The sequence below is a fragment of the Ammodytes marinus genome (assembly GCF_949987685.1).
Source record: "Ammodytes marinus genome assembly, chromosome: 6".
Classification (NCBI taxonomy): domain Eukaryota; kingdom Metazoa; phylum Chordata; class Actinopteri; order Uranoscopiformes; family Ammodytidae; genus Ammodytes; species Ammodytes marinus.
Genome location: NC_137235.1, coordinates 7,310,526 through 7,338,145, shown reverse-complemented (window position 1 = coordinate 7,338,145; position 27,620 = coordinate 7,310,526). Strand labels below are relative to the sequence as shown.

Here is a 27,620-nt window from a genome sequence, read left to right as displayed (position 1 = left end):
GGCAGAACAATTCCACCTTCACCGGGGTCATGCTTTTCGCTCACAGTCCTTTGCTTTGTATCCATCAGCGTGCGGGAGATAGCTTGTCGTTGGAAAAACTTGCAACATTAATTCAACTGCAAGAGGAATGTCAAGGCCTTTACTTTTCAGACTAAATGTCAATGCCAACTTGCACGATTAAAGGTGGAGTCAGCGATTCTGGAGAACACTTATTGTCAAAATCACGTTTTGTCAAAATCCGCTACTGGTACATACTGCGCTGACAAGAGAAATCTGGTGTTAATACACAGCCTATGCTCTGTAAAGTGGTATGTAAACAAAGGGTATGGAAACAAAAGGGGCCCACTGTAGCTAGCAACATGCCCATTGCATTTGCAGAGCCTAAACTTTGCATTAACTCAGATAGCGGATCGTGAGTAGATATTCCCTGATTTTCATAAAAAAATATTTTGACAACAAGCATTTTTCAGAATTGCTCACTCCATCTTTAAAGAGTTTATGTTGGTTCTTATTTATCTCTGAAAAAAACTAAAAAACAGACCAGAGTATGAAAAGCTTTCTGCAATGTCCTTTGGGTCCAATAGTTACTAACAAAGCACATGAAAGGTGAATCTGAAGAATTCAGTTGCCACACCCATCCCATATACCTAGCCTTCCCACTAAGGCAGGAGCAAAACCTGCCCTGAGGCCACTAGTAAAAAAACAAAACAGGCCGTGCACCAGCCTCTGCAGGATTTTCTTTCCGCTTTTTTTCCCCTTGCTCTTTTCTTTTCCCTCTGGCTTTGTTCTTCAAAGTTACTTGAGCACAGTGGCAGTGTGGTGGAGTCTTCACACAGCCAAAGGATTTCAAATTATCGAGGCCACCAGGTATTTTTCGTGCGAGTGCACTTAGACCGACATCCCGCACAGACACACAATGAGTTCATTCTATTCTAACAAGGCACAGTTTGAAGGGGGTGAAATTTGCTTTCGAAATAGTTGCATGAATCTGCTAACTGCATGTCACAAGTTGTCTAGTGAAACAAAGTAGAGTCCTACTCCTAAATATAGTATATACTGTCAATACAAGATAAGACTTACAAAATCCCTTTCAAATTTCCTCCTGGACCAAACTTAGCATTTGGCTATTAACCCAAAATGTTTTGATCACGTGCTGCCAGTTCAATGTACACTGGGACTTTCTTGTTCACTCTGGGGTTTAAGAGTTGGGGCTTGCTTTGAACTACTCTGTTAATTCCGCTCACCCCTACCCCACATTCCTCAGCCTTCTCAGGCCTCTAGCTCACATGCTTACATAAACTTTCTCAGTGCCACCCCCCCACCTCTCTCTCTCTCTCTCTCTCTCTCTCTCTCTCTCTCTCTCTTTCCACAGCCCTGGCAAAATGCTTAAAATTCCACGACCACGTTGTAGGACCTGGTGTAAAAGAGAAAGAATCCTTAACTAAGCGTTTCTGTTACCCAGCAACGTAATAGTACTTCATCCCAAAGTTCACAGACATCTGTAACCAAGATATGTGCTTCAAAGATATTAAGCTTGCTGGTATTAAAGCCTGAAACATTTGAAAAATCAAAGATCTAAAGTTTGGTCCAGGGCAAAAATGTGTTTTGTTGTTGTATGTTAAAAGCATTGCCTGAAGAGCTGATTTCATCATTTCAGTGGATTATGATGTGGTCCAAAGGATTGAGAAAAAAGACTTTAAAAGCTCTACTCACTGGTAATATTGTTCTGTTGAAATCAAATTTAAAAAAAATGTTCATGCCATTAAACAAAAAACATCTGGTCTCTTTTGCACAAGCGAAATCCAGCTTGTTTGTTAAGTCCTTTCAAAGTTCCTAGTAATTACTCGCCGGGTTACAAACTTTACTAAATCATTCAAATGTGGGCTTTATGCAGGAGCGGATAAACAATTATTTAAATGTTTGTAGTATTCACGCAGTTTAGCATATATTTGATATTTCTAATCTTGTTGTTTGTGGGCATTTTATTCAAACGTTACCATTACGTTTTGTTATTTGATCTGTTTATTTTGGGAAATGTCATTTTTTATGGTTGTTTACCATATTCAAGATAATCTCTTTTATTTTCCACCAAAAATGGTGACATATTAGCAAGCTAATGTTAGCTTTATTTAAAGTTCCGCTGACTTAACCCTAACATTGAAATTACACTAAATTTGAATTGATATGACTATGTATATGTTACACTTATAATAATATATTTTTTTTAAATTTATAGTTAATGTTTTAAATAATCTTAAATTGTTATGGTCAGAGTTCTACGTGAAGCAAATGTTTTTGTATGCGTAAAATATCAATACTGTATGAATTGCTCAAAACAAGTATTGGCTCCCGGACTCATATTCATATCTCTGTTTTGTTTGAAGGGCACACAGGGGTTATAATACATTAGGATAGGCCTTGAAAGTAATCATAACGGTGACACAGTATCACACCAATCCATGTCTATTTTATATCCTTATATTGAGCCAGTGAGCCACCTCCACTTCACGCATCGCTGTGCACACAGTATATTGTCAGTACAGCCAGGAGAATGGCTGTCAACAGCTGGCTTAAGGGAAAATGGTACTCAAAACAAGCCCTATCATTTCACCGGCCTAACAATGGAGAAAGCTGATGATCTGCACACACATTTTTAAGTGGAATATAAATCTAGCCAGTACTGATAGTGAGTTTAGAATTACGTTATCCATAGTGTTTGTACAACTCATAACGAACTGTGATGAAGCATTAGAACACTGAAAACTGAAAAAAATATTTTGATATCGTTGTGAAATCTCAACGATGCATGACTGGAAGAATTTTCCTTTTTCTTGTTTAAAAAAAATGCCTATTAACTCCAGTTGATATAGCTTCTGGGACTTTGCTGGGTATACAAAGCGTCCATTGTTGCTGGTAACAGCGTCATTTGAAAGGCCTTTGAACAGACCTCAGAGCAATATTCTTTGATTCAATATCACAGTGTTATTGAGGAGAAGTTACTCTACCTCACGGCCCTGAAGAGCTCTCTGTCTGAGCCTCTGATAACAATGGCAGCAAACAATTTCCCCCAGAAAGCATATAAAGGAGTGGAGATTCTCCTCAGGTACCACTGCAGTCATCTGCAGTTCAATGACTCTTCAACTGTTGCAAGTTAAAACACAGACCTGCAAACTCATAGGAGGTGAAAAAGGTGACAAACACCCGTCCCTTCTAGGGGGGTCGGGTGTTTTTCGCTGTCCAAACGATTGGCTATTGTTAAATATCATTCACACAACCAGAGTTCTCCACTATTGCCTCCAATGTCCAGCTGGGTGAAAATAATAGCCAGCTGAGATCCTGACCCTCCTAGGGGGGTCCGGGGGTATGCCCCCCCGGGAGATTTTTTTTAAACTTTTTAAAGTGAAATGCATGAATCTGGTGCACTTTGAGAGGAAGATTAAGAGGCTAAATCTGAGGAATTTTGTGTGAACAAATAATTTGGAGACACTGGGTCGGATGAATTAGAAGCTTCTTGGATTTTCCATTAAAATGTTCATTTAAAATAAAATATTATGCAGGGTCCTCTGGGTTGGGCTTGGTGCTCTTTTTCTTTTATGGGACATATTTCTCTGTAATATAATGAATGCATTTAAATGCAGTGAGAGGAATGAAGCAGAAGAACTCTGTTGTCCAGCTATCTTTTTTTCCACAGATGAGGCTGAAATAGGTTATACAGTGCATGGGCATCTGAGCCCCATTTCCAAATGTTTTTAAATAAACTCAATACACACTGGACGTGAACGTAACGTGATCAGTTAAACTTGGATTACCTCCCAGATGAACTGATTAAATTATTGGGCTATTAACTAGGCTATCTAGATCAAAACATTGTATTATTATTTTTGTATGATGTAATAATATGATGTTAATATCAAACACACAAACTAAAAAATAAAAATAAATTGGGGGGGCGGGGGGGCTGTCGGTCGGCTCTGATTGTGAGCGCACTGCAGACACTTCATTTCTGCAATGTGCGCTCATTAAACTGTCAGCTTCACTTAAGAGTCCTGTGTGGGTCAACAGTGCAGTGCAAACTATGCAGCATAAAGTTATAACATTCGTCTACGACCGTGATGTTAAATCACCTTCACACAAAGTCTCCGCCCCAGCAAAGCAGCGAGTCGATCGCTGTGACGGTGAAAATCACCGGGACCCGGGAGACCCAGTGAGCGAGTGAGACTCCGCTCAGAAAAAACTCTGTGGTTTGATGGATGAAATCAGTCGGGGATATCCTGCCCGTTAACTTTGTCTACGGGAACGGCTTCCGCGATCTTTTTCTATGTCTCGAGTCTAACAGAGAGCCATGTCGGCAAACTGACAGCGCGACTAAATAAAGGGACTGAAGGCTACAGTGAGCTGCGTCCCTCCGTATAGTTTCTGTTTCAGTAGGCTGTTACATTAACCTCTGAAGCATTGACAGTGTTTAATCAAAGCCTCTAATTTTTTATTATCAAAAGGGTTTTGATTGAGACTTTTAGCCAATTCTAAAGTCTGAACACACAGCGGCAGCAGTGATGCTTGTGCCCGATCTTAACGCTGATTGGACAATACTCATGACGTCTACCAAAGATGTTTTATTGCCAAGATAACGATATTCCCTTGTCTCACACTACGGTAACTCGCCCACACAGTCCAGTCTGGGAAGCGCTGGCTGACTTCTCTGGCAGCTGCCGCTACCCCCCCCCCCCCCCCTCCCAAAAACAAAAACTCTTCGGATCTATACGATTCACGTGGGTCATATATTTTGATTCTAAACGGCGATTTTCGCCGAAAAGCGACGAGTTTGCAGGTATGAAAACAACAACATAACCTAACACAACATTATTAGCCGGAAAATGGCAGTTTTCAAGGGAAAGTTCAACATTTTGGGAAATATGCTTGCAGAGGGTTGGATGAGAATATTGATTAATGTAAATATGAGGCTACAGTCATCAGCAGCCACATTAATTAGCTTACTAGCATAACGACTGGAAACAAAGGTAAACAGTTAGCCTGGCTCTGCCCGAAGGTAACCCAGTCCACCTTGCAGTACCTCTAAAGCTCACTAATTAACACATTATTATCTTCAGTCTCTGCTGGTTGCTTGGAAAAACTCCCTGTCACAACAGGACTCCAAGAAGTCACTACGCAAGGCCAAGAAATTTGAATAAAAGGATAAAAGCTCGTCAGTATCTCTCATATCTCTGCCATAATTATGTGCAGAGAGTCCCGGGTGAAGATGCTCAGATGTGTCTGTGGGGAAGATGCTAATGTTTTTCAAAATATCACTACTGTTTGTACTGCTTAATGCCATGCACGGCTATTTATAGCACTGGTACTGTTTAGCACCAGGAACTTGATGTATGCTTAATGAAAAGTTTTTTTAAACATTGTATTAAATTAAATAAGCAAATGTACATTTAAAATGTTCCTAGGGAGCCCCACTGGGAAAGACGACGCTTTGCAAGTGCAACATCTGCGATAGTATCCACAGTACATTAACAGGAATACAAAAGTATAGATCTAATTCATGAGATTGTTAGCATGTCGACAATTAGCACACAATGAGGTACATCCTCTGCACTAGGCAGCCTTAAGTTTCTTTAAAAAGATTTAATGGACTGAGAGAACAACATACTTTAACCAGGGAAAGTGTGTTTTTCATTTAGGAACCTACAATCAACTTTGTCCCGCTGCACATTCCTGGTCCCGTCTCCACAGTAACAGCACTCAAGCAAAGACTGTTTGGAATCATGTGCCACTTTGCAGACCCACTACTTTTATCTCAAACATACGTATAGGCGCAGTATAGAACATTAGGCTCAGGGGGGACAAAGGCTCTCACTTTTAGCAAACTATACTTGATGCCAAATGGCCAACCATGAGCAAATGTAAGTATACATCTTTTCATTAGTGTCAAGAATGTGTTAACTTTAATAAGAAGAAGGTGGGAAAATCGGAAATGGAAAACACACAAACAAGACTTTGTTGTTATGCTTCAAACTATTTCATTTGCTTTCACAAAGGATGCATTTACAGCACTGGCTGCAAACTGCACCAAGAGAAAGGGCAATGCATATATTATCCAACAAGAAAGGGCAAGGCATACATAATACAATCAGCATCTGCGTCTCATCTGGGCGAAACACACTCTGCTCTGGCCACCTTGTTTACTGGATAATTTTACTTCAGGAAATTCAAGATTTTCAAAGTAAATCGTGTCCAGCTACACAACAGTATAGCCGTAAGTTACTCTTTACTTTCAAGAGGAGAAAAAAAGCAAATTGATTGTCCTGAGACCTACGTTGGTTGATATTCACTTGAGGAGTGGGTGATGTGGCATAGAAAGTACATATCTAAATAATTTTAAGGCAAACTGATTGATCTGGACATCTGCATACCCAATGTACAATATCTACAGAAGAACAATTGTTAGGCACAGTGATACGATTCTGTATCCTAGGCTAGCTCTTGAAATGTGTAAATGATTTGCTATTTCTGTTTCAGGGATATTGTAATAACAGTGTTTTTGGCCACAGACATTCCAAACTGCAGATTCTTGACTACTGTGGGTTTCTTGTCCAAAAGCAGAGCCAAAGACATCATCATCTCAACTCTTTCAATTCGAAACCTCAAGATATTTTATCAACAAAACACTGCTCTATCCTGCAGCCTGACATGAAGTCATGACCGTGGTTTATTTTTTAAAGAGCTGTAAAGGCCTCCTGTGAAGCTGGCTCTTTCGCCTTTGCCTCTTCCATATCCCTGCAATTGCCATCGCTGAGCCTTTGATTAATTATTGCCAACGAGAAAGCTGAGCCCTATCTCCCTTAGTCGACCCAGATAACTCATGATAGAAAATAAAAAGAAACACACCTTTTTTATCAGTTGATTGTTGCCTGATTTAAGGTGTGCCAGGTTGAATGTGAGTCAGGTGTACTTTATGGTTTAACTGTTTAATTGCCTTTCTGTTTCATCTAGCACAGGAAGGTGACCTAATATGGGTTCATGGATGTAAATCACCTAAAACCTTTTGGAAGTCTTGGCATACATGTATCTTTTTTTCTTTTAAATTAGTTGAACTTCAAAAGGTGTATACTTGTTTGGCCAAATTTCATTTGCCGGTTATATGTAATCCGCACACCGTTCTTCACTACTGGCCCACATGCAGCTAGCAGTGCTCTTTTGGATTTATGGCCACGTGGTTAGCTGAGGTTGTATGATCAGCCAGAGTGCAAGCATTTCAGAAAACTGTTTTCCATGCTTTTAGAGCACCAGCTGCAAAGCCTTTCTGAAGGGGAAATTAGTTTTAAAAACTGTCATTACATCGGCAATTTGCCACACTGTAATATTGGCAAGAGCCATTAAAAATCCATATCGGTTGACTTCTATGGTCCCAACATGTAAAGCTGTAGCCAGCCACTTATTACTAGGGATGGACCATACCGCCTTAAACCTGCCATTTGTCTCTTTATGTAAATAAAACGTAATATAGATAAGATATTTTGCTCCATGTCCTTTCCGAAGTATAGTGTGATTGCCCTAGTAATATCTGTCCATCTCTTAAAACGCTTGGCGTAAGGTGAAGCCGTATTCAATGCCTGGAGTTACACCTGTGTGTTTTTTGGACATGCTCCGCTGGAACTGCTGGTCCTAGATGTGCTTGTTTTTGCCCAGTTGAGTCTGGCCAAGGGCATGCTGTTTTAGAAGAATTGGAACAGGTTTTTTTGCATTTCTACCTTTTGCTGTCACGACAAATACACAATGTGTCTTATTTTACAGCTTTTGACATTGATCTGTAAAAATGATTGCCACAACACAGAAACATTATTTACAGAATGTAATTAAATTGACCTTACTATGAGAGGCAGATTATTTTTTTTAAAGTTAGTTGAAGTAATCAGGGCTGAAAGCTAGTGCTGGACAGCATTATTTTAGTGCCAAACCTTAAAGATGGTTCATATGTTAAACATACGGACTTAAGTATAACAAAGTTTAGTTTAGTTGCTACGAGCCTTTTAGATCCCTATCAGTCAAATATCCCTCGACTATTAGCAGAAGTTCCATTTAAAGCAAAGGATGGGAAATTTGGTCTAGAGCATGGGAATGGGAAAAAAGACTTGATAATAGTGAGTTTAAATTAAGATGGCACCGAGCCAGTGACCACAGAGCTTTTAATAACACAGAGAATGTCTGGGCAAACAGTTGCCATGGACTCCCTTAGCAGACTGACAAAAAGGAACCATATCTGGAGAAGACGAGGTGGCTTGCATACAAAGGTTTTACTTGAAATTGATGTATATTAAAACAGGATGGCTTTCAATAAACAACTATCCCAGACAGCAATTTTAAATGAAATCTTATGTCTCACAAACAAATAATTCCATTGTTCCTTGCATGGTTTGGGAACGTCAATCAAGTGGGTAGTAGGGCTGGCCCGAATTATTCGAATATCCGAGTATTCGTTTGTTAAATTAGTATTCGGAGCTCAATTCAGTATTCGGGATATTTTTTTTTTTTTTTCAAAAAACTTTTTTTTAAATTTTTTTTGCAAAGGTAGCTCAAACTGCAGTATATTTTGTCAGCAAATAATATTTGGATATACAAGTTATAAAACAATTGTAAAATACAAATTAGACGTTCATTTAAAATACATTATCGAATTATTTGAACTTTGACCTAGTTGGTCGGTGCCCTTTCAAAACGCAACCGGTGATATCAGCTGTAGTAGGCTACGTGATGTTACCAGAGTGAGGCAAACTAAAAGCGCCACCAAGCGCAGGAGGGAGAGAGAGATGGAGGAAGAATAGATTGTGTTCCTAATAACTCTATAGGCTACCACAACATTAGCGTGATTTCGGAAGGAAATGCTTTGCTTGACGTAATGCTAACGTTAGCTTAGCTCAGCTGTTTGTTTACATTCAGCCATGCTATTCAGCCATCATCAACCGTGACTTGCTTGCATCATGGGAATAGGCGGTCAATAATGGATATAATATGGGCACAAAAGACTATCAATATTGGATCTTTGTATGGATTTATGAATCGCCGCAAAGATGCACATTCCTGGATGAATTGATAAGCTCCTGTATGGGTTACGATGGCGCGGAGGATAGCTGATTTGGAACGGAAAAACAGCTGTTTGCCTCCACGGGTAAAAAGTAAGGAACTCCGACTTTACTACCGTTCGAAAGTTATTAAAGCATCAACAAACTACGGAGCTTGCTGTCTCGGCTCACACACTCGGTTTCAGTGAGTACATTGGCATTATTAATGTTGGTTTGATGGTGTGTTTTTCTGGAACGAATATTTGCTCGGAAAAACCAACGAATACTTGAAGCCTGAAAAATGGCATTCGGGCCAGCCCTAGTGGGTAGCAAGCACAGCCTGTGTTCTAAAATCCAACCTTTGTTCACATTTGTTAGACACCTACTCAATGGGAATCTCTCACTGTCTTCTTGCATTACCCACCACAGACTGCAACGCTATCCACAACAACACTTTGTTACCCACAGAGTAGTATTGTTGTAGTATTGTTGTTGCTGTGTAATTATGGTTACCAGTGTAAGTGGAATAGTGATTTATCGTGATAGGATGATAGAGAAAAACAAAACCCTTTAACATAGATGACACTATGCAACAGAATGATGCACTCCTAACAAACCCACGTTTCATGAGTTTATAATTACAACTGTTGAGTAAAAAAGGAAGAGACTTGAAAAGTCATCCCCCACTCCTTCCCACTGTGAAAAACTAAATCCAAAAACTGAAGGTGTGTGGCCTCTGGCACTGTTCCTCTCACCACTTTTATATTTATTTTCTCATTTTAAACCATTTTAAAACACTCTGGTTAAGATTCACAACATGCAGCTGCAGCACTGAATATATTGCGGGGTGTGCTTATGCTTATATTTTCCTTTTAAGACATTTTTTTTAATGCATATGGTAACTTTAAAAAACACACCCTTCATGTAGTGAAATCATAGGAGAAGCATTACCACCTTAGCTGTATTTAGTTGTCTACTGACCTCATATGTAATCCATAATAACATGTCCCAACTCAGGACAATCCTATCATTGCACTTCCTGATAATCACTTAGTATAAGCTTCTGGGATTTAGATCAGGCCAGTATCCCAGAATCAGTACACAACACATGATTTTAGGTTATACATGGACTATCATGAGTGATACTGTAGTCCTGCAGTCTCTCTTACAGTATATCTTCACTAAGTCTTTGGCTAAATTCAACTACCATGACAATCATTCAGTACTTGCTATGAGCTATGTTTTGACAGTCTATGTTCATAAAAACTATATACTGTATTACACAAATCACACACAGCTGACACATAGCCCTGGAGGACAGACCTTTCATGAAGCCTCATCTTCTCAAGCTAAATTTACCAGGTTTACAACAGTTAAAAGTCAGCAGCAGACTCATTCAGTGCATCTCCAGCTATTTTATGTAAAATTGAGCCTTTGAGGTTATATATGACAAAATAAATAAATGTATTATGCATTAAGTTTCACTGCCTCATTTAGACATTGAATATGTATAGCGCAGAGCGAAATTTAATTTCAAATAGGGAAGAAAGTCAAGGTTTAAAAAGGAGGGCAGCGAGCCAAGTGCAAGACATCCCAATCAGGTGATTGCTAGGTTTTGGGGTAGGAACTTGTGGAATTCCAGACTGCTTATTTTGAGCTAATTTGAGTCAGCTGTTAAAATCATTCTGGGCAGCTGGGCAAGTATTAACATATTTTCGGCAACATAATAAGAGACCTACAAGCAAGTATCCTGCCTAGATATTAAAAATATGCTGTTATAGGAATGCTGTTAGAATATTTAAACCTTAGGTGCAACAGAATTGAGATTCCAAATTGAGCTGTTTTTAAAAAGGAGTATGTATTTACAGTTAGAGCATGGCTGCAGGGGGGGGGGTCACTGTTTTTAGTACCACAGCAACTACTCAGGAATGTCCACACAGGTCTGAGAGACAGCTGGTCCATCTGCTCCTGCATTCAACTCTCTCAAAGAAGAAAAATGACTGGAATCAGGAACCCTTCCCGTCTCCTGGTCTGGAAGACTCCCTTTACCTCAAAGTTCAACATAGTGACATGACTGAATAAACTCCAGCTGCATAAAAACTTCCCATATGCGAATCATTTCAAGCTGCCTGTTTTTGAAATAAACATGCACTTCACACAGCTCTATTGTGACAGTTAAAAAACAGACTCACCAGTTTCCTCATCGATGGTAAATATCCCCAGGCCGGATCCATCTCTTATGGAGTAGCGAATCTCTCCATCTCGCCCTTTGTCTTCATCTTCAGCTGTTACTTTCATCACAGAGGTCCCAACAAGTGCGTCCTCTTTTATAAATCCCTTTTCCACAAACGACCGGAACAAAGGCCTGTACAGATTCTCGTTCACGTCCACCACGTCCACCTCAATGAAACAGGTTGACGACAAGGACATGGGCTTCCCTTTGTCTTTGGCCTTTGCTGTCAGATTGTACACCTGTTTCGTCTCGTAGTCTAGATTTTGCACAATCCGCAGAGCCCCGCTGAGTTTATCTACCTCAAAATTCCCATCTCCGTTATCGATAAGGCTGTATCGTACCTGACTGGAAGGTCCAATATCTGAATCGTGAGCTTCGAGCCACATGATCACAGTACCGATTGGAAGGTCTTCCCTAACCTTCACGCGATAATTGGGGGGGACAAATTTAGGCGGATTATCATTCACATCTTCCAATGTGATTTTAAGCAGCACTGTGGACACTAACGGAGGCTCATGCACGGCCTGGTCACGTGCTGCGATCTTCAAGAGGTAAACGGGATGGAGCTCACGATCCAACGGTTTTGTCACAGTCACCACACCGGTCTCCTCGTTGATGTTGAAATGATCTGTGCCTCCCAAAATGGAATACTTCACTACTCCGTTATCTCCTTGATCCTTGTCGGTCGAATCCACCTGGATAATTTCTGTCCCAACGCGCGTACTCTCGCTTATCTCAACTGAATACGAATCCTGCAAGAACTGAGGGCTATTGTCATTGGCATCCAGGACCCTAACACCCAGGAGGCGGGATGAGGATTTCTGTGGTAAGCCAAGATCATAAACTGTAATGTTGAGGGTGTAATAGTCTGTTGTTTCCCGATCAAGAGGAGAATAAACCAGAAGCCAACCGGTTTCCATATCTACTATGAAGCGGCTTTCTGTGTCTCCTCCTGAAATAACGTACACTAGTTTCCCATTGAAGCCACTATCTGAGTCTGTGGCACTTAAATGCACAATCCGGGCCCCGACAGGGAGGTCCTCTTTAACTTCAATAGCACTGGGGAAAGACTCTGCAAACTGAGGAGTGTAGCGGTTGACTGAGTGAATGTCCATTAAGTTGTCATCCGGCTCAGTTTGCGTGTGGATTTTGCTGCCGTGAAGTAGCTTTTCAGCCAACATGGTAGCGACGCCGGTTTCCACGCATTTTAACTGGACAGGCTTGCGTGCCGTGATGACAGTTATGTTCATGAACATTGGCTGAGTCTCGTGTTCGCCATCCGTTGCGATGATCTGTAAACTATGAATGGACACTTTAGCTGCCTCTCCCTCGCTCAGCGTCTGCTTCAGAGACAGCACGCCAGAACTTGGGTTCAGTTCAAACAGACCGAGATCATTCCCAGCTTTAATATTGTACCGTACCAGCTGCAGTTCATCAGCATCTATGGCAGACACGGTTGTTATCTGCTCCTCCACTCCGTGATCTCTCGGCACGGTCACTTCGCAGTCTACATTTTCAAACAAGGGCTTATTGTCATTCAGGTTATTTAGTGTTATGGTGACTGATGCCTCCACCTCTCTCCGGAAAGGGGATCCCCAATCTGATGCCCTGACTCTGAGATTGTAAATCCTTGGCATGAGCTCATAATCTAGGACCTCCGAGGTACTGATGACACCAGAGAAGTAGTCGATGACAAATGGCTGAGGGATCACATTGGTAATGCTGTAGGTCACATAGCCATTCTCGCCTTTGTCTAGATCGTTGGCTTTAACCATCACAACACTGGTCCCTACGGGTACATTCTCATCCACAGTGGCCTTGTAAGAGGTCTGCTTGAACTCAGGTCCGTTGTTATTCACATCAATCACATCAACTATCACTTTTGTTGCTGCTTTTTTGTCACTGGTGATCACGTCCAGCTCAAATTGAGGGGCAATGTCAGCGTTGATTGGTCCTGCGGTGCTGATTAAGCCAGTATCTGGATTGATAGTGAATTTGCTCTTGTCAGATTTGTGTCTAAAAGCATATTTTAACTGTGGATACTTTGGCAAGGCTGTTACCATAGTGACAGGTGTGTGAAGAGGGGCAAATTCACTCAGATTGACTCTGTAAACGGACTTTTCAAACACAGAAGGGCCCACTTTGAACTGTGCAGAAGTGACATGTACCAATTTAACAGATGAGAACTGAGGGGGGCTGCCTTTATCCTTGGCCTGTAAAGTGAGGTTGTATCCAAAAGGCTGGCTGTCCCAATCTACGCCCTTGACTGCTTTTATTTTATACTCCTTGCTGCCGGGACTGGTTCTCACAGCCTTGAACTGTTGAAGAGGGTCACCGGCCACGATACTCAATGATGCAATCTCTCCATTTGGTCCCTGGTCACTGTCCTCCACTGTCACAATAGCATAGGTGGGGTCATTGTCTGCATCGGAGGGGGCCAGGGTTACTGCAGTGATTACAGGTGCATGCTCATTGGCCTGCTCCACCCTCACTGTGAGTTTGGCCATGCTACTGAAGCCACTGCTGCCGTACAGCTTCATGCCCCTGTCCACCGCGAGGATCTCCAAGTCGTACAGCTTCGTCTCAGAGAAGTCCAGTTTGCCGGTCAGCGTCACCACTCCGCTCGTTGGATGGACGGCAAACATGTCCGTCCAGTCTCTGAAACTGTAGTAGTATTCCCCGTTCGTACCGATGTCGGCATCTGTCGCCGTGACCTTGGCCACGCTCGTGCGTATGGCCGTGTTCTCCGGCAGAGAGACGCTATAGGATGTCGGCGAGAAGAGAGGCCTCAGATCATTGGTGTCCAGTACCTGCACCTTCACTCTGGTGCGACACTCGAAATCTGTGCTCCTCTCTGTCGCTTTAACAGTGAGCATGTAGTGGTCTTTAACCTCCCGGTTCAGAATGGCAGTGCTGCCTCCTTTGGTCCTTATTCGCATAAAACTGAAATCTCCCAGCAGGTAGTCCTCCGCTTTGAATAGGTTCTCATTGTCTCCAGAGATGATTTTGTACCGTACCTCCCATCCTGGGTCCATGATATAGATGCCCATCTTGACGTGACTCTCTAAGTAAGTCTTTGCAGCAGAGTTTTCGTATATTGTGGCATTGTAAACAGAGTGGGTGAACTGCATGGAGGCGTCCCTCGCCGTCCGTTGGTTCCCTGCGCAGCCCCAGAAGAGCTGCAGGAGCAGCACAAGCAGCGAAATCAGGTGCTTCCCCATTATCGTACCGTGATCTTCACAGAACCACCTGGAAACAGACAAATTGTGACTGTTAGCATAATGACACATCATCATTCATTTGATTACAATGACTTACTGTATATAAAAATAGCAAATAACCACACAAAAAACAATCATTTTCTACTAGCATCCCTCATGGAAAGAAAACTGCATTCCTGTCTTCACTGTGCACATTTCCAGACTTAGATGTACTGACGAGATGCCTGAGCTGATAAATGGCTAAATAGGTTCCATGTGGAAATAAGATAAAGCAGAGCAGTTGGTCAGGTGACGAGATCTAAGCCTGCACTGTTCCCACGTCTGCACAATGCCAGATGCCAAGTATGTGCACTTCATAACAGAGGAGCTGGATTCATCCAAACATCAGACTAATGAGAGGGAGAGCAGGCAATATGAAAACATGTAGACGTTTAATTTCCTCCTCGATGCAAGTCTGCACATTAAATAAAGCTTCCTGTTTCTAGTGCATTGCAATAACATTGTATTTCTGGAGATCCACTAAGCATTTAAAACAAAACAAAAAACAAGCAGCAACATGCATATGTTATACAATCACTTGCAATGATACCACGAGCAGTTAGTTGCAAAAAGACAGAGAAAACCCAAACACAAGAGCTCCTTTCTATCTCATCTAGTTGTTAAAAAAAAAAAAAAAAACGGAGAAGATGAGTGTAAAACTGCTTTAAGATTGCAAAATCATTGGTTTACAAACGCTTTTACAACGCCTCGGGCTGCGTGGGTTGTCCGTGCAAAGACAAATAAAAGCAAGACGTTGCCATGTCTGCGCAGGAGTGCTGTGTATAAAACATTGCAACATTTACCTTTGGTGAGTTCAAATGAGCCGAGCGGGGTTGAGTTATTAATGTTTTACATGGGGTTAATAAGTGACAGAGTCTCCACAGAGTTTAGCCAAGTCCACCTTTAAATCTGAAACTATCGCCTGCAGGTACAAAAGAACCATCTGCTTGTGGGCGACCATTGTAAAAAAAAATTAAGGGGGGGAATCAAAGTAAAACTCCAACTTCTGCTACATTTTGACTACACAAAAGACGTAGCATTTCCAATACTTGGGTTTTTCTGACACCTCGTGATCGTTCATTAAGAAAATAAGTGTTTCAAGAAAATAAGTTACGTGCCTCCAGACTATTTCATGTCTACCCCATCCCCCAACTAAAGCCGTTCACTTCATGAAACGATGGCAGCCGTGCGCTGAGCAGAAATTCCTGCTTTTGAAAAAAAAAAACACCACACTTTTCCAAAACGGCGCTAAACAAAGCACTAACTACTTCCCCAAAAATACACAAACATCATATAAAACCACAAAACGACACTTAGTTTAGTTGATTCTAAACTTCCGCGGAGAGGAGAGAAAGCAGCGGCGGTTGGTCGCTCACAATAGCCGACCTAACCTACCTCAACTTTTTAACACGTTACACAAATGCAGAAGCTAAAACCCCCAGTGACTGAAAAAACTGCGGTCAAGCCAGCCGACCCATCGAAAGCGACAGTCAAGCCAGCCGACCCAAGTTTTTGCTGTACCTGTTTGTACTAGCCATTACGGTAATAGCGCCACAGAACTAGTTTCAAAATAAAAGCATAGTTTGTGCATTTGTCTGGTACATAACAGAAGACAGTAAATAAAAGCAAATACTATCAAAGGAAATGTACAGACGTTGTGATATGTACTTTCAAAATAAAAGCCCAACTAATTGACAAATGTAAGCTTATGTCCATATTCAAAATAAATGCATTTGTCTGGTAGATAACAGAAGACAGTAAATAAAAGCAAATACTATCAAAGGAAATGTACGGACGTTGTGATATGTACTTTCAAAATAAAAGCCCAACTAATTGACAAATGTAAGCTTATGTCCATATGTTTTTTAATGTATATTTAAAAGGAAACGCCTTGTTATCGCAGACTAATTCCAAATCAGGTTTATAGTACACAACCCCAAAGTGTGACCCAGTAAGTTTCAAGACCTTCTCATGTGTAGTTTCAAAATAAAAGCCCACTAGAAATTGAAAATATGAGACAAATTAGATATGATTTTGGATTCAATTTTTAAAAAAATGCCCTGTTATGCCAGAGTCATTCCACTGCAGGGTCATAGTTCACGACCCCATGAGGCCACACAAGAAGGTTCAGGACATTCTGATGTGTACTTTCAGAATAAAAGCCCACTAGATATTGAAAATATGAGACAAATTAGATAGGATTTTGGATTCAATTTAAAAAAAAAATGCCCTGTTATGCCAGAGTCATTCCACTGCAGCGTCATAGTTCACGACCCCATGAGGCCACACAAGAAGTTTCAGGACATTCTGATCTGTAGTTTCAAAATAAAAGCCCACTAGATATTGAAAATATGAGTGACATAAGATATGATTTTGGATTCAATTTAAAAAAAAATGCCCTGTTATGCCAGAGTCATTCCACTGCAGGGTCATAGTTCACGACCCCATGAGGCCACACAAGAAGGTTCAGGACATTCTGATGTGTACTTTCAGAATAAAAGCCCACTAGATATTGAAAATATGAGACAAATTAGATAGGATTTTGGATTCAATTTAAAAAAAAATGCCCTGTTATGCCAGAGTCATTCCACTGCAGGGTCATAGTTCACAACCCCATGAGGTCACTCAAGAAATCTCAGGACATTCTGATGTGTACTTTCAGAATAAAAGCCCACTAGATATTGAAAATATGAGAGAAATTAGATAGGATTTTGGATTCAATTTAAAAAAAAAATGCCCTGTTATGCCAGAGTCATTCCACTGCAGGGTCATAGTTCACGACCCCATGACGCCACACAAGAAGTTTCAGGACATTCTGATGTGTAGTTTCAAAATAAAAGATATTGAAAATATGAGAGAAATTAGATATGATTTTGGATTCAATTTTAAAAAAAATGCCCTGTTATGCCAGAGTCATTCCACTGCAGCGTCATAGTTCACGACCCCATGACGCCACACAAGAAGTTTCAGGACATTCTGATGTGTAGTTTCAAAATAAAAGCCCACTAGATATTGAAAATATGAGTGACATTAGATATGATTTTGGATTCAATTTAAAAAAAAATGCCCTGTTATGCCAGAGTCATTCCACTGCAGGGTCATAGTTCACGACCCCATGACGCCACACAAGAAGTTTCAGGACATTCTGATGTGTAGTTTCAAAATAAAAGCCCACTAGATATTGAAAATATGAGTGACATTAGATATGATTTTGGATTCAATTTAAAAAAAAATGCCCTGTTATGCCAGAGTCATTCCACTGCAGGGTCATAGTTCACGACCCCATGACGCCACACAAGAAGTTTCAGGACATTCTGATGTGTAGTTTCAAAATAAAAGATATTGAAAATATGAGAGAAATTAGATATGATTTTGGATTCAATTTAAAAAAAAATGCCCTGTTATGCCAGAGTCATTCCACTGCAGGGTCATAGTTCACAACCCCATGAGGTCACACAAGAAATCTCAGGAGATTCGGATGTGTACTTTCAGAATAAAAGCCCACTAGATATTGAAAATATGAGACAAATTAGATATGATTTTGGATTCAATTTTAAAAAAAATGCCCTGTTATGCCAGAGTCATTCCACTGCAGGGTCATAGTTCACGACCCCATGAGGCCACACAAGAAGTTTCAGGACATTCTGATGTGTAGTTTCAAAATAAAAGCCCACTAGATATTGAAAATATGAGTGACATTACATATGATTTTGGATTCAATTTAAAAAAAAATGCCCTGTTATGCCAGAGTCATTCCACTGCAGCGTCATAGTTCACGACCCCATGACGCCACACAAGAAGTTTCAGGACATTCTGATGTGTAGTTTCAAAATAAAAGATATTGAAAATATGAGAGAAATTAGATATGATTTTGGATTCAATTTAAAAAAAAATGCCCTGTTATGCCAGAGTCATTCCACTGCAGGGTCATAGTTCACGACCCCATGACGCCACACAAGAAGTTTCAGGACATTCTGATGTGTAGTTTCAAAATAAAAGATATTGAAAATATGAGTGACATTAGATATGATTTTGGATTCAATTTTTAAAAAAATGCCCTGTTATGCCAGAGTCATTCCACTGCAGGGTCATAGTTCACGACCCCATGAGGCCACAAAAGAAGTTTCAGGACATTCTGAAGTGTACTTTCAGAATAAAAGCCCACTAGATATTGAAAATATGAGAGAAATTAGATAGGATTTTGGATTCAATTTAAAAAAAAATGCCCTGTTATGCCAGAGTCATTCCACTGCAGGGTCATAGTTCACAACCCCATGAGGTCAATCAAGAAATCTCAGGACATTCTGATGTGTACTTTCAGAATAAAAGCCCACTAGATATTGAAAATATGAGACAAATTAGATATGATTTTGGATTCAATTTAAAAAAAAATGCCCTGTTATGCCAGAGTCATTCCACTGCAGGGTCATAGTTCATGACCCCATGAGGCCACACAAGAAGTTTCAGGACATTCTGATGTGTACTTTCAGAATAAAAGCCCACTAGATATTGAAAATATGAGACAAATTAGATATGATTTTGGATTCAATTTTAAAAAAAATGCCCTGTTATGCCAGAGTCATTCCACTGCAGGGTCATAGTTCATGACCCCATGAGGCCACACAAGAAGTTTCAGGACATTCTGATGTGTACTTTCAGAATAAAAGCCCACTAGATATTGAAAATATGAGTGACATTAGATATGATTTTGGATTCAATTTAAAAAAAAATGCCCTGTTATGCCAGAGTCATTCCACTGCAGGGTCATAGTTCACGACCCCATGACGCCACACAAGAAGTTTCAGGACATTCTGATGTGTAGTTTCAAAATAAAAGATATTGAAAATATGAGAGAAATTAGATATGATTTTGGATTCAATTTAAAAAAAAATGCCCTGTTATGCCAGAGTCATTCCACTGCAGGGTCATAGTTCACGACCCCATGACGCCACACAAGAAGTTTCAGGACATTCTGATGTGTAGTTTCAAAATAAAAGATATTGAAAATATGAGAGAAATTAGATATGATTTTGGATTCAATTTTAAAAAAAATGCCCTGTTATGCCAGAGTCATTCCACTGCAGGGTCATAGTTCACAACCCCATGAGGTCACACAAGAAATCTCAGGACATTCTGATGTGTACTTTCAGAATAAAAGCCCACTAGATATTGAAAATATGAGAGAAATTAGATAGGATTTTGGATTCAATTTAAAAAAAAAATGCCCTGTTATGCCAGAGTCATTCCACTGCAGGGTCATAGTTCACGACCCCATGACGCCACACAAGAAGTTTCAGGACATTCTGATGTGTAGTTTCAAAATAAAAGATATTGAAAATATGAGAGAAATTAGATATGATTTTGGATTCAATTTAAAAAAAAATGCCCTGTTATGCCAGAGTCATTCCACTGCAGGGTCATAGTTCACAACCCCATGAGGTCACACAAGAAATCTCAGGACATTCTGATGTGTACTTTCAGAATAAAAGCCCACTAGATATTGAAAATATGAGACAAATTAGATATGATTTTGGATTCAATTTAAAAAAAAATGCCCTGTTATGCCAGAGTCATTCCACTGCAGCGTCATAGTTCACGACCCCATGAGGTCACTCAAGAAATCTCAGGACATTCTGATGTGTAGTTTCAAAATAAAAGATATTGAAAATATGAGACAAATTAGATAGGATTTTGGATTCAATTTAAAAAAAAATGCCCTGTTATGCCAGAGTCATTCCACTGCAGGGTCATAGTTCACAACCCCATGAGGTCACTCAAGAAATCTCAGGACATTCTGATGTGTACTTTCAGAATAAAAGCCCACTAGATATTGAAAATATGAGACAAATTAGATATGATTTTGGATTCAATTTAAAAACAAATGCCCTGTTATGCCAGAGTCATTCCACTGCAGGGTCATAGTTCATGACCCCATGAGGCCACACAAGAAGTTTCAGGACATTCTGATGTGTACTTTCAGAATAAAAGCCCACTAGATATTGAAAATATGAGACAAATTAGATATGATTTTGGATTCAATTTTAAAAAAAATGCCCTGTTATGCCAGAGTCATTCCACTGCAGGGTCATAGTTCATGACCCCATGAGGCCACACAAGAAGTTTCAGGACATTCTGATGTGTACTTTCAGAATAAAAGCCCACTAGATATTGAAAATATGAGAGAAATTAGATATGATTTTGGATTCAATTTAAAAAAAAATGCCCTGTTATGCCAGAGTCATTCCACTGCAGCGTCATAGTTCACGACCCCATGAGGCCACACAAGAAGTTTCAGGACATTCTGATCTGTAGTTTCAAAATAAAAGCCCACTAGATATTGAAAATATGAGTGACATTAGATATGATTTTGGATTCAATTTAAAAAAAAATGCCCTGTTATGCCAGAGTCATTCCACTGCAGGGTCATAGTTCACGACCCCATGACGCCACACAAGAAGTTTCAGGACATTCTGATGTGTAGTTTCAAAATAAAAGATATTGAAAATATGAGAGAAATTAGATATGATTTTGGATTCAATTTAAAAAAAAATGCCCTGTTATGCCAGAGTCATTCCACTGCAGGGTCATAGTTCATATTTTCAATATCTAGTGGGCTTTTATTTTGAAACTACACATCAGAATGTCCTGAAACTTCTTGTGTGGCCTCATGGGGTCGTGAACTATGACGCTGCAGTGGAATGACTCTGGCATAACAGGACATTTTTTTTAAAATTGAATCCAAAATCATATCTAATTTCTCTCATATTTTAGATATCTAGTGGGCTTTTATTCTGAAAGTACACATCAGAATGTCCTGAGATTTCTTGTGTGACCTCATGGGGTTGTGAACTATGACCCTGCAGTGGAATGACTCTGGCATAACAGGGCATTTTTTTTTAAATTGAATCCAAAATCATATCTAATTTCTCTCATATTTTCAATATCTTTTATTTTGAAACTACACATCAGAATGTCCTGAAACTTCTTGTGTGGCGTCATGGGGTCGTGAACTATGACCCTGCAGTGGAATGACTCTGGCATAACAGGGCATTTTTTTTTAAATTGAATCCAAAATCATATCTAATTTCTCTCATATTTTCAATATCTTTTATTTTGAAACTACACATCAGAATGTCCTGAAACTTCTTGTGTGGCGTCATGGGGTCGTGAACTATGACGCTGCAGTGGAATGACTCTGGCATAACAGGGCATTTTTTTTTAAATTGAATCCAAAATCATATGTAATGTCACTCATATTTTCAATATCTAGTGGGCTTTTATTTTGAAACTACACATCAGAATGTCCTGAAACTTCTTGTGTGGCCTCATGGGGTCGTGAACTATGACCCTGCAGTGGAATGACTCTGGCATAACAGGGCATTTTTTTTAAAATTGAATCCAAAATCATATCTAATTTGTCTCATATTTTCAATATCTAGTGGGCTTTTATTCTGAAAGTACACATCAGAATGTCCTGAGATTTCTTGTGTGACCTCATGGGGTCGTGAACTATGACCCTGCAGTGGAATGACTCTGGCATAACAGGGCATTTTTTTTTAAATTGAATCCAAAATCCTATCTAATTTGTCTCATATTTTCAATATCTAGTGGGCTTTTATTCTGAAAGTACACATCAGAATGTCCTGAACCTTCTTGTGTGGCCTCATGGGGTCGTGAACTATGACCCTGCAGTGGAATGACTCTGGCATAACAGGACATTTTTTTTAAAATTGAATCCAAAATCATATCTAATTTGTCTCATATTTTCAATATCTAGTGGGCTTTTATTCTGAAAGTACACATCAGAATGTCCTGAAACTTCTTGTGTGACCTCATGGGGTTGTGAACTATGACCCTGCAGTGGAATGACTCTGGCATAACAGGGCATTTTTTTAAAAATTGAATCCAAAATCATATCTAATGTCACTCATATTTTCAATATCTAGTGGGCTTTTATTTTGAAACTACACATCAGAATGTCCTGAAACTTCTTGTGTGGCCTCATGGGGTCGTGAACTATGACGCTGCAGTGGAATGACTCTGGCATAACAGGGCATTTTTTTTTAAATTGAATCCAAAATCCTATCTAATTTGTCTCATATTTTCAATATCTTTTATTTTGAAACTACACATCAGAATGTCCTGAAACTTCTTGTGTGGCGTCATGGGGTCGTGAACTATGACCCTGCAGTGGAATGACTCTGGCATAACAGGGCATTTTTTTTAAAATTGAATCCAAAATCATATCTAATTTGTCTCATATTTTCAATATCTAGTGGGCTTTTATTCTGAAAGTACACATCAGAATGTCCTGAGATTTCTTGTGTGACCTCATGGGGTCGTGAACTATGACCCTGCAGTGGAATGACTCTGGCATAACAGGGCATTTTTTTTTAAATTGAATCCAAAATCCTATCTAATTTGTCTCATATTTTCAATATCTAGTGGGCTTTTATTCTGAAAGTACACATCAGAATGTCCTGAACCTTCTTGTGTGGCCTCATGGGGTCGTGAACTATGACCCTGCAGTGGAATGACTCTGGCATAACAGGACATTTTTTTTAAAATTGAATCCAAAATCATATCTAATTTGTCTCATATTTTCAATATCTAGTGGGCTTTTATTCTGAAAGTACACATCAGAATGTCCTGAAACTTCTTGTGTGACCTCATGGGGTTGTGAACTATGACCCTGCAGTGGAATGACTCTGGCATAACAGGGCATTTTTTTTTAAATTGAATCCAAAATCCTATCTAATTTGTCTCATATTTTCAATATCTTTTATTTTGAAACTACACATCAGAATGTCCTAAAACTTCTTGTGTGGCCTCATGGGGTCGTGAACTATGACCCTGCAGTGGAATGACTCTGGCATAACAGGGCATTTTTTTTTAAATTGAATCCAAAATCCTATCTAATTTCTCTCATATTTTCAATATCTAGTGGGCTTTTATTCTGAAAGTACACTTCAGAATGTCCTGAAACTTCTTTTGTGGCCTCATGGGGTCGTGAACTATGACCCTGCAGTGGAATGACTCTGGCATAACAGGGCATTTTTTTAAAAATTGAATCCAAAATCATATCTAATGTCACTCATATTTTCAATATCTAGTGGGCTTTTATTTTGAAACTACACATCAGAATGTCCTGAAACTTCTTGTGTGGCCTCATGGGGTCGTGAACTATGACGCTGCAGTGGAATGACTCTGGCATAACAGGGCATTTTTTTTTAAATTGAATCCAAAATCCTATCTAATTTGTCTCATATTTTCAATATCTTTTATTTTGAAACTACACATCAGAATGTCCTGAAACTTCTTGTGTGGTGTCATGGGGTCGTGAACTATGACCCTGCAGTGGAATGACTCTGGCATAACAGGGCATTTTTTTTTAAATTGAATCCAAAATCCTATCTAATGTCACTCATATTTTCAATATCTAGTGGGCTTTTATTTTGAAACTACACATCAGAATGTCCTGAACCTTCTTGTGTGACCTCATGGGGTTGTGAACTATGACCCTGCAGTGGAATGACTCTGGCATAACAGGGCATTTTTTTTTAAATTGAATCCAAAATCCTATCTAATTTGTCTCATATTTTCAATATCTTTTATTTTGAAACTACACATCAGAATGTCCTGAAACTTCTTGTGTGGCGTCATGGGGTCGTGAACTATGACCCTGCAGTGGAATGACTCTGGCATAACAGGGCATTTTTTTTTAAATTGAATCCAAAATCATATCTAATTTGTCTCATATTTTCAATATCTAGTGGGCTTTTATTCTGAAAGTACACATCAGAATGTCCTGAGATTTCTTGTGTGACCTCATGGGGTCGTGAACTATGACCCTGCAGTGGAATGACTCTGGCATAACAGGGCATTTTTTTTTAAATTGAATCCAAAATCCTATCTAATTTCTCTCATATTTTCAATATCTAGTGGGCTTTTATTCTGAAAGTACACTTCAGAATGTCCTGAAACTTCTTTTGTGGCCTCATGGGGTCGTGAACTATGACCCTGCAGTGGAATGACTCTGGCATAACAGGGCATTTTTTTAAAAATTGAATCCAAAATCATATCTAATGTCACTCATATTTTCAATATCTAGTGGGCTTTTATTTTGAAACTACACATCAGAATGTCCTGAAACTTCTTGTGTGGCCTCATGGGGTCGTGAACTATGACCCTGCAGTGGAATGACTCTGGCATAACAGGGCATTTTTTTTAAAATTGAATCCAAAATAATATCTAATTTGTCTCATATTTTCAATTTCTAGTGGGCTTTTATTTTGAAACTACACATGAGAAGGTCTTGAAACTTACTGGGTCACACTTTGGGGTTGTGTACTATAAACCTGATTTGGAATTAGTCTGCGATAACAAGGCGTTTCCTTTTAAATATACATTAAAAAACATATGGACATAAGCTTACATTTGTCAATTAGTTGGGCTTTTATTTTGAAAGTACATATCACAACGTCCGTACATTTCCTTTGATAGTATTTGCTTTTATTTACTGTCTTCTGTTATCTACCAGACAAATGCATTTATTTTGAATATGGACATAAGCTTACATTTGTCAATTAGTTGGGCTTTTATTTTGAAAGTACATATCACAACGTCTGTACATTTCCTTTGATAGTATTTGCTTTTATTTACTGTCTTCTGTTATGTACCAGACAAATGCACAAACTATGCTTTTATTTTGAAACTAGTTCTGTGGCGCTATTACCGTAATGGCTAGTACAAACAGGTACAGCAAAAACTTGGGTCGGCTGGCTTGACTGTCGCTTTCGATGGGTCGGCTGGCTTGACCGCAGTCTGAAAAAGGACCGCCGAGTATAAAAACAACGATTCACATACCTCTTCTTTTATTAATCTCGCATATTCGGAGGTTTTGCATTTAGTTTGTGTAGTCCAAATCTCGGCATGGTAATACGTGGACTCGTCTCCTCCACCGTTACTCCACAAGCAGCCAGGCAGCAAGCAGCCTTTCTCCTGTCTCTCTCTCTCTCTCTCTCTCCCTCACTGCTGCCCTCTCTCTCCCACACACACTGCCGCCGGAGCTGCCCGGTATCTCTCCGCGCTGCGCACGTCCGGATCTACTTACCGGCTGGCAGCAGGAGAATAAACCTTTCCGCTCTGAACCCAGGACCCGGGTAGTCTACTTTTGATTTACAACTCCGTGGCTGCTGTCTGTATATTTATCCAAAACATTCAGAAATAGGCCAAATGGTTGGTCTCAGCTAAATAGAATTAATCTTAAACTCGTAACCACCACTTCACCTATAACCTATAACCTCCAAATAAAGCCTTTGCTTTTTCACTGGCGTCCTTTTTCTGAAATGATTTTCTGCTAAAGCTTTTCAAACCCAGTGTCCTGCATGAACTAGTAAGGGCATGCCGAACGTGGCTACACCTGCTAGGCTCAAATTGCTATAATTTGAATTGAATTACCTAAATTGACCATTTTGGTTATTTGGCACATGCAAATAAAATGTAGCAATATGTGACTTTTTACCCCCATGCACGAATTCTAGTTCAATTTCATGCATGTTACTCCATCCCTGCCTATCATTAAGCTAAATTCAAATGACCCACATCAAAGGGGTAAGGGGCACTGCACGTGAGAAATCCTCACAAAGGGAAAATCCTTATCCTGCCCAAGTGAGACTAATCTTAATCCAATATTCAGCTCTCCAACTGCAGCCCAAACCATTTAGCATATGCCCTGAGGAGGTTATTGTGTCAAAAATCAAATAGGTGAGTTTAGTGAATGACCTGAAAATGGTGGTAAGCGAACCAACACTTTAAAGACAGTTTCAATAAGACAATAATGTATGCTCGCCTTGCAGAAAAATGACCCGTACATTCATATCATAATTCTGTTGTCAGCATAAAAAGGAGAAACCACATTTTTTCTATTTAATTGAACTCCGGGCCATCCCTGTTGATGACAAATAGGATAATAATACTTGCAAATGCAAAGTTCCTCGCGCGTGTTGTTGCATTTTCTATATTTAAAATCAATTCTGGAAATTAAGTTAATATCATCAGTATTTCTTACTGATATTAATATGTTTGAATATCCTGGGTTATGCTGAAAATATAATGCCCAGCAGTGCGTATGTTGGCATTAGAGCTGGGTGGGTGACTGATGAAGGTACACTCGCAATGGATGCGCTGATCCCATCAACCCCCCTCCTCACACAGTCATGCTGCCTGCTTCCCAGACCAAAGCTGCACCACGTTCCCTCTACAGGAACTCTGGAGTGTGGCTGCTATGCGATTGATGGCGCTGTCTCACTGCTCTTGCCCGGACTGCAGTGATACAGCTGGTGCGCCCTGCATAAAGCCCTGTGCTGCATGCAGCTTGACAACTTGTCAACTTGTACTGCTCCTTCCTGCGTGTGTGTGCGCTAGGCGTGCGTATTTGCGCATTTGGATGTTTTGGCACAAGTCGCACAGAAACGATCACTTTTCCTCAGCTCCCCTTAAAACCTGTTTCGAGTTGAGCACAAAGTTTCAAAGAGTCGATTTGCAACCCCCTTTACAGACAAAACAATGAGCCCGTGTCTTCTAATTTTACTCAAAGCTACTCACCAGACCAGCTGGATGATCGCCGGCTGCAAACTTCACTTCACATAAATCCCGGCTTTTATTGCTTTTGCTGAATATTTTTTTGCCGGCATATCTCAAACGACGGAGGCTTTGTGAGAATCCGCCACTTTACTCCTCCTCAGTGCCTCGCGGTTCCTTCTGTTCCGATCCGCTCACAGTCATCCCACTTGGTGTCTTGATACAGTAGAGCTGTAGGCTACGGTTTGCCTCGCTGCTCCTCTCCTCCACAGCGGTTCAGGTGGAGTTGAATAATGCTGCTGCCTTTAGGTGATATCGGAAATATCGCAACCCTGATAGGAGCGCACAAGAAGAGGAAAAAAATAGTAAAGAAATGGTCGTGATTTTCTTGCCAATAGTTCTACCGGTGAGGAAAAGTGCCTGAGCAACCGAGGAGGAGGGGGGCGGAGTGACAGGAAGCAACTGATGGAGAAAGTGATG

The 27,620-nt window shown here is 40.1% G+C and overlaps 1 protein-coding gene across 4 annotated transcripts in view; it reads right to left on the bottom strand.

Annotated features, from left to right (window-relative positions):
- fat1a (FAT atypical cadherin 1a) overlaps positions 1-27,332 on the bottom strand; it is an 88,686-nt gene extending 61,354 nt beyond the window's left edge. For 3 of the 4 annotated variants that reach the window (XM_080029299.1, XM_080029302.1, XM_080029301.1), the window contains exons 1-2: positions 25,425-25,559; positions 11,258-14,547 (exon numbers count right to left, since the gene is read on the bottom strand). In XM_080029299.1, the coding sequence (XP_079885425.1) occupies positions 11,258-14,519 (3,262 nt within the window). In that variant the 5' untranslated portion in view covers positions 14,520-14,547; positions 25,425-25,559. Of the gene's footprint in view, positions 1-11,257; positions 14,548-25,424; positions 25,560-27,164 lie in introns of those variants that run through there. The other variant, XM_080029300.1, reaches the window with a different exon arrangement.
- Positions 27,333-27,620: the final 288 nt, after the last annotated feature.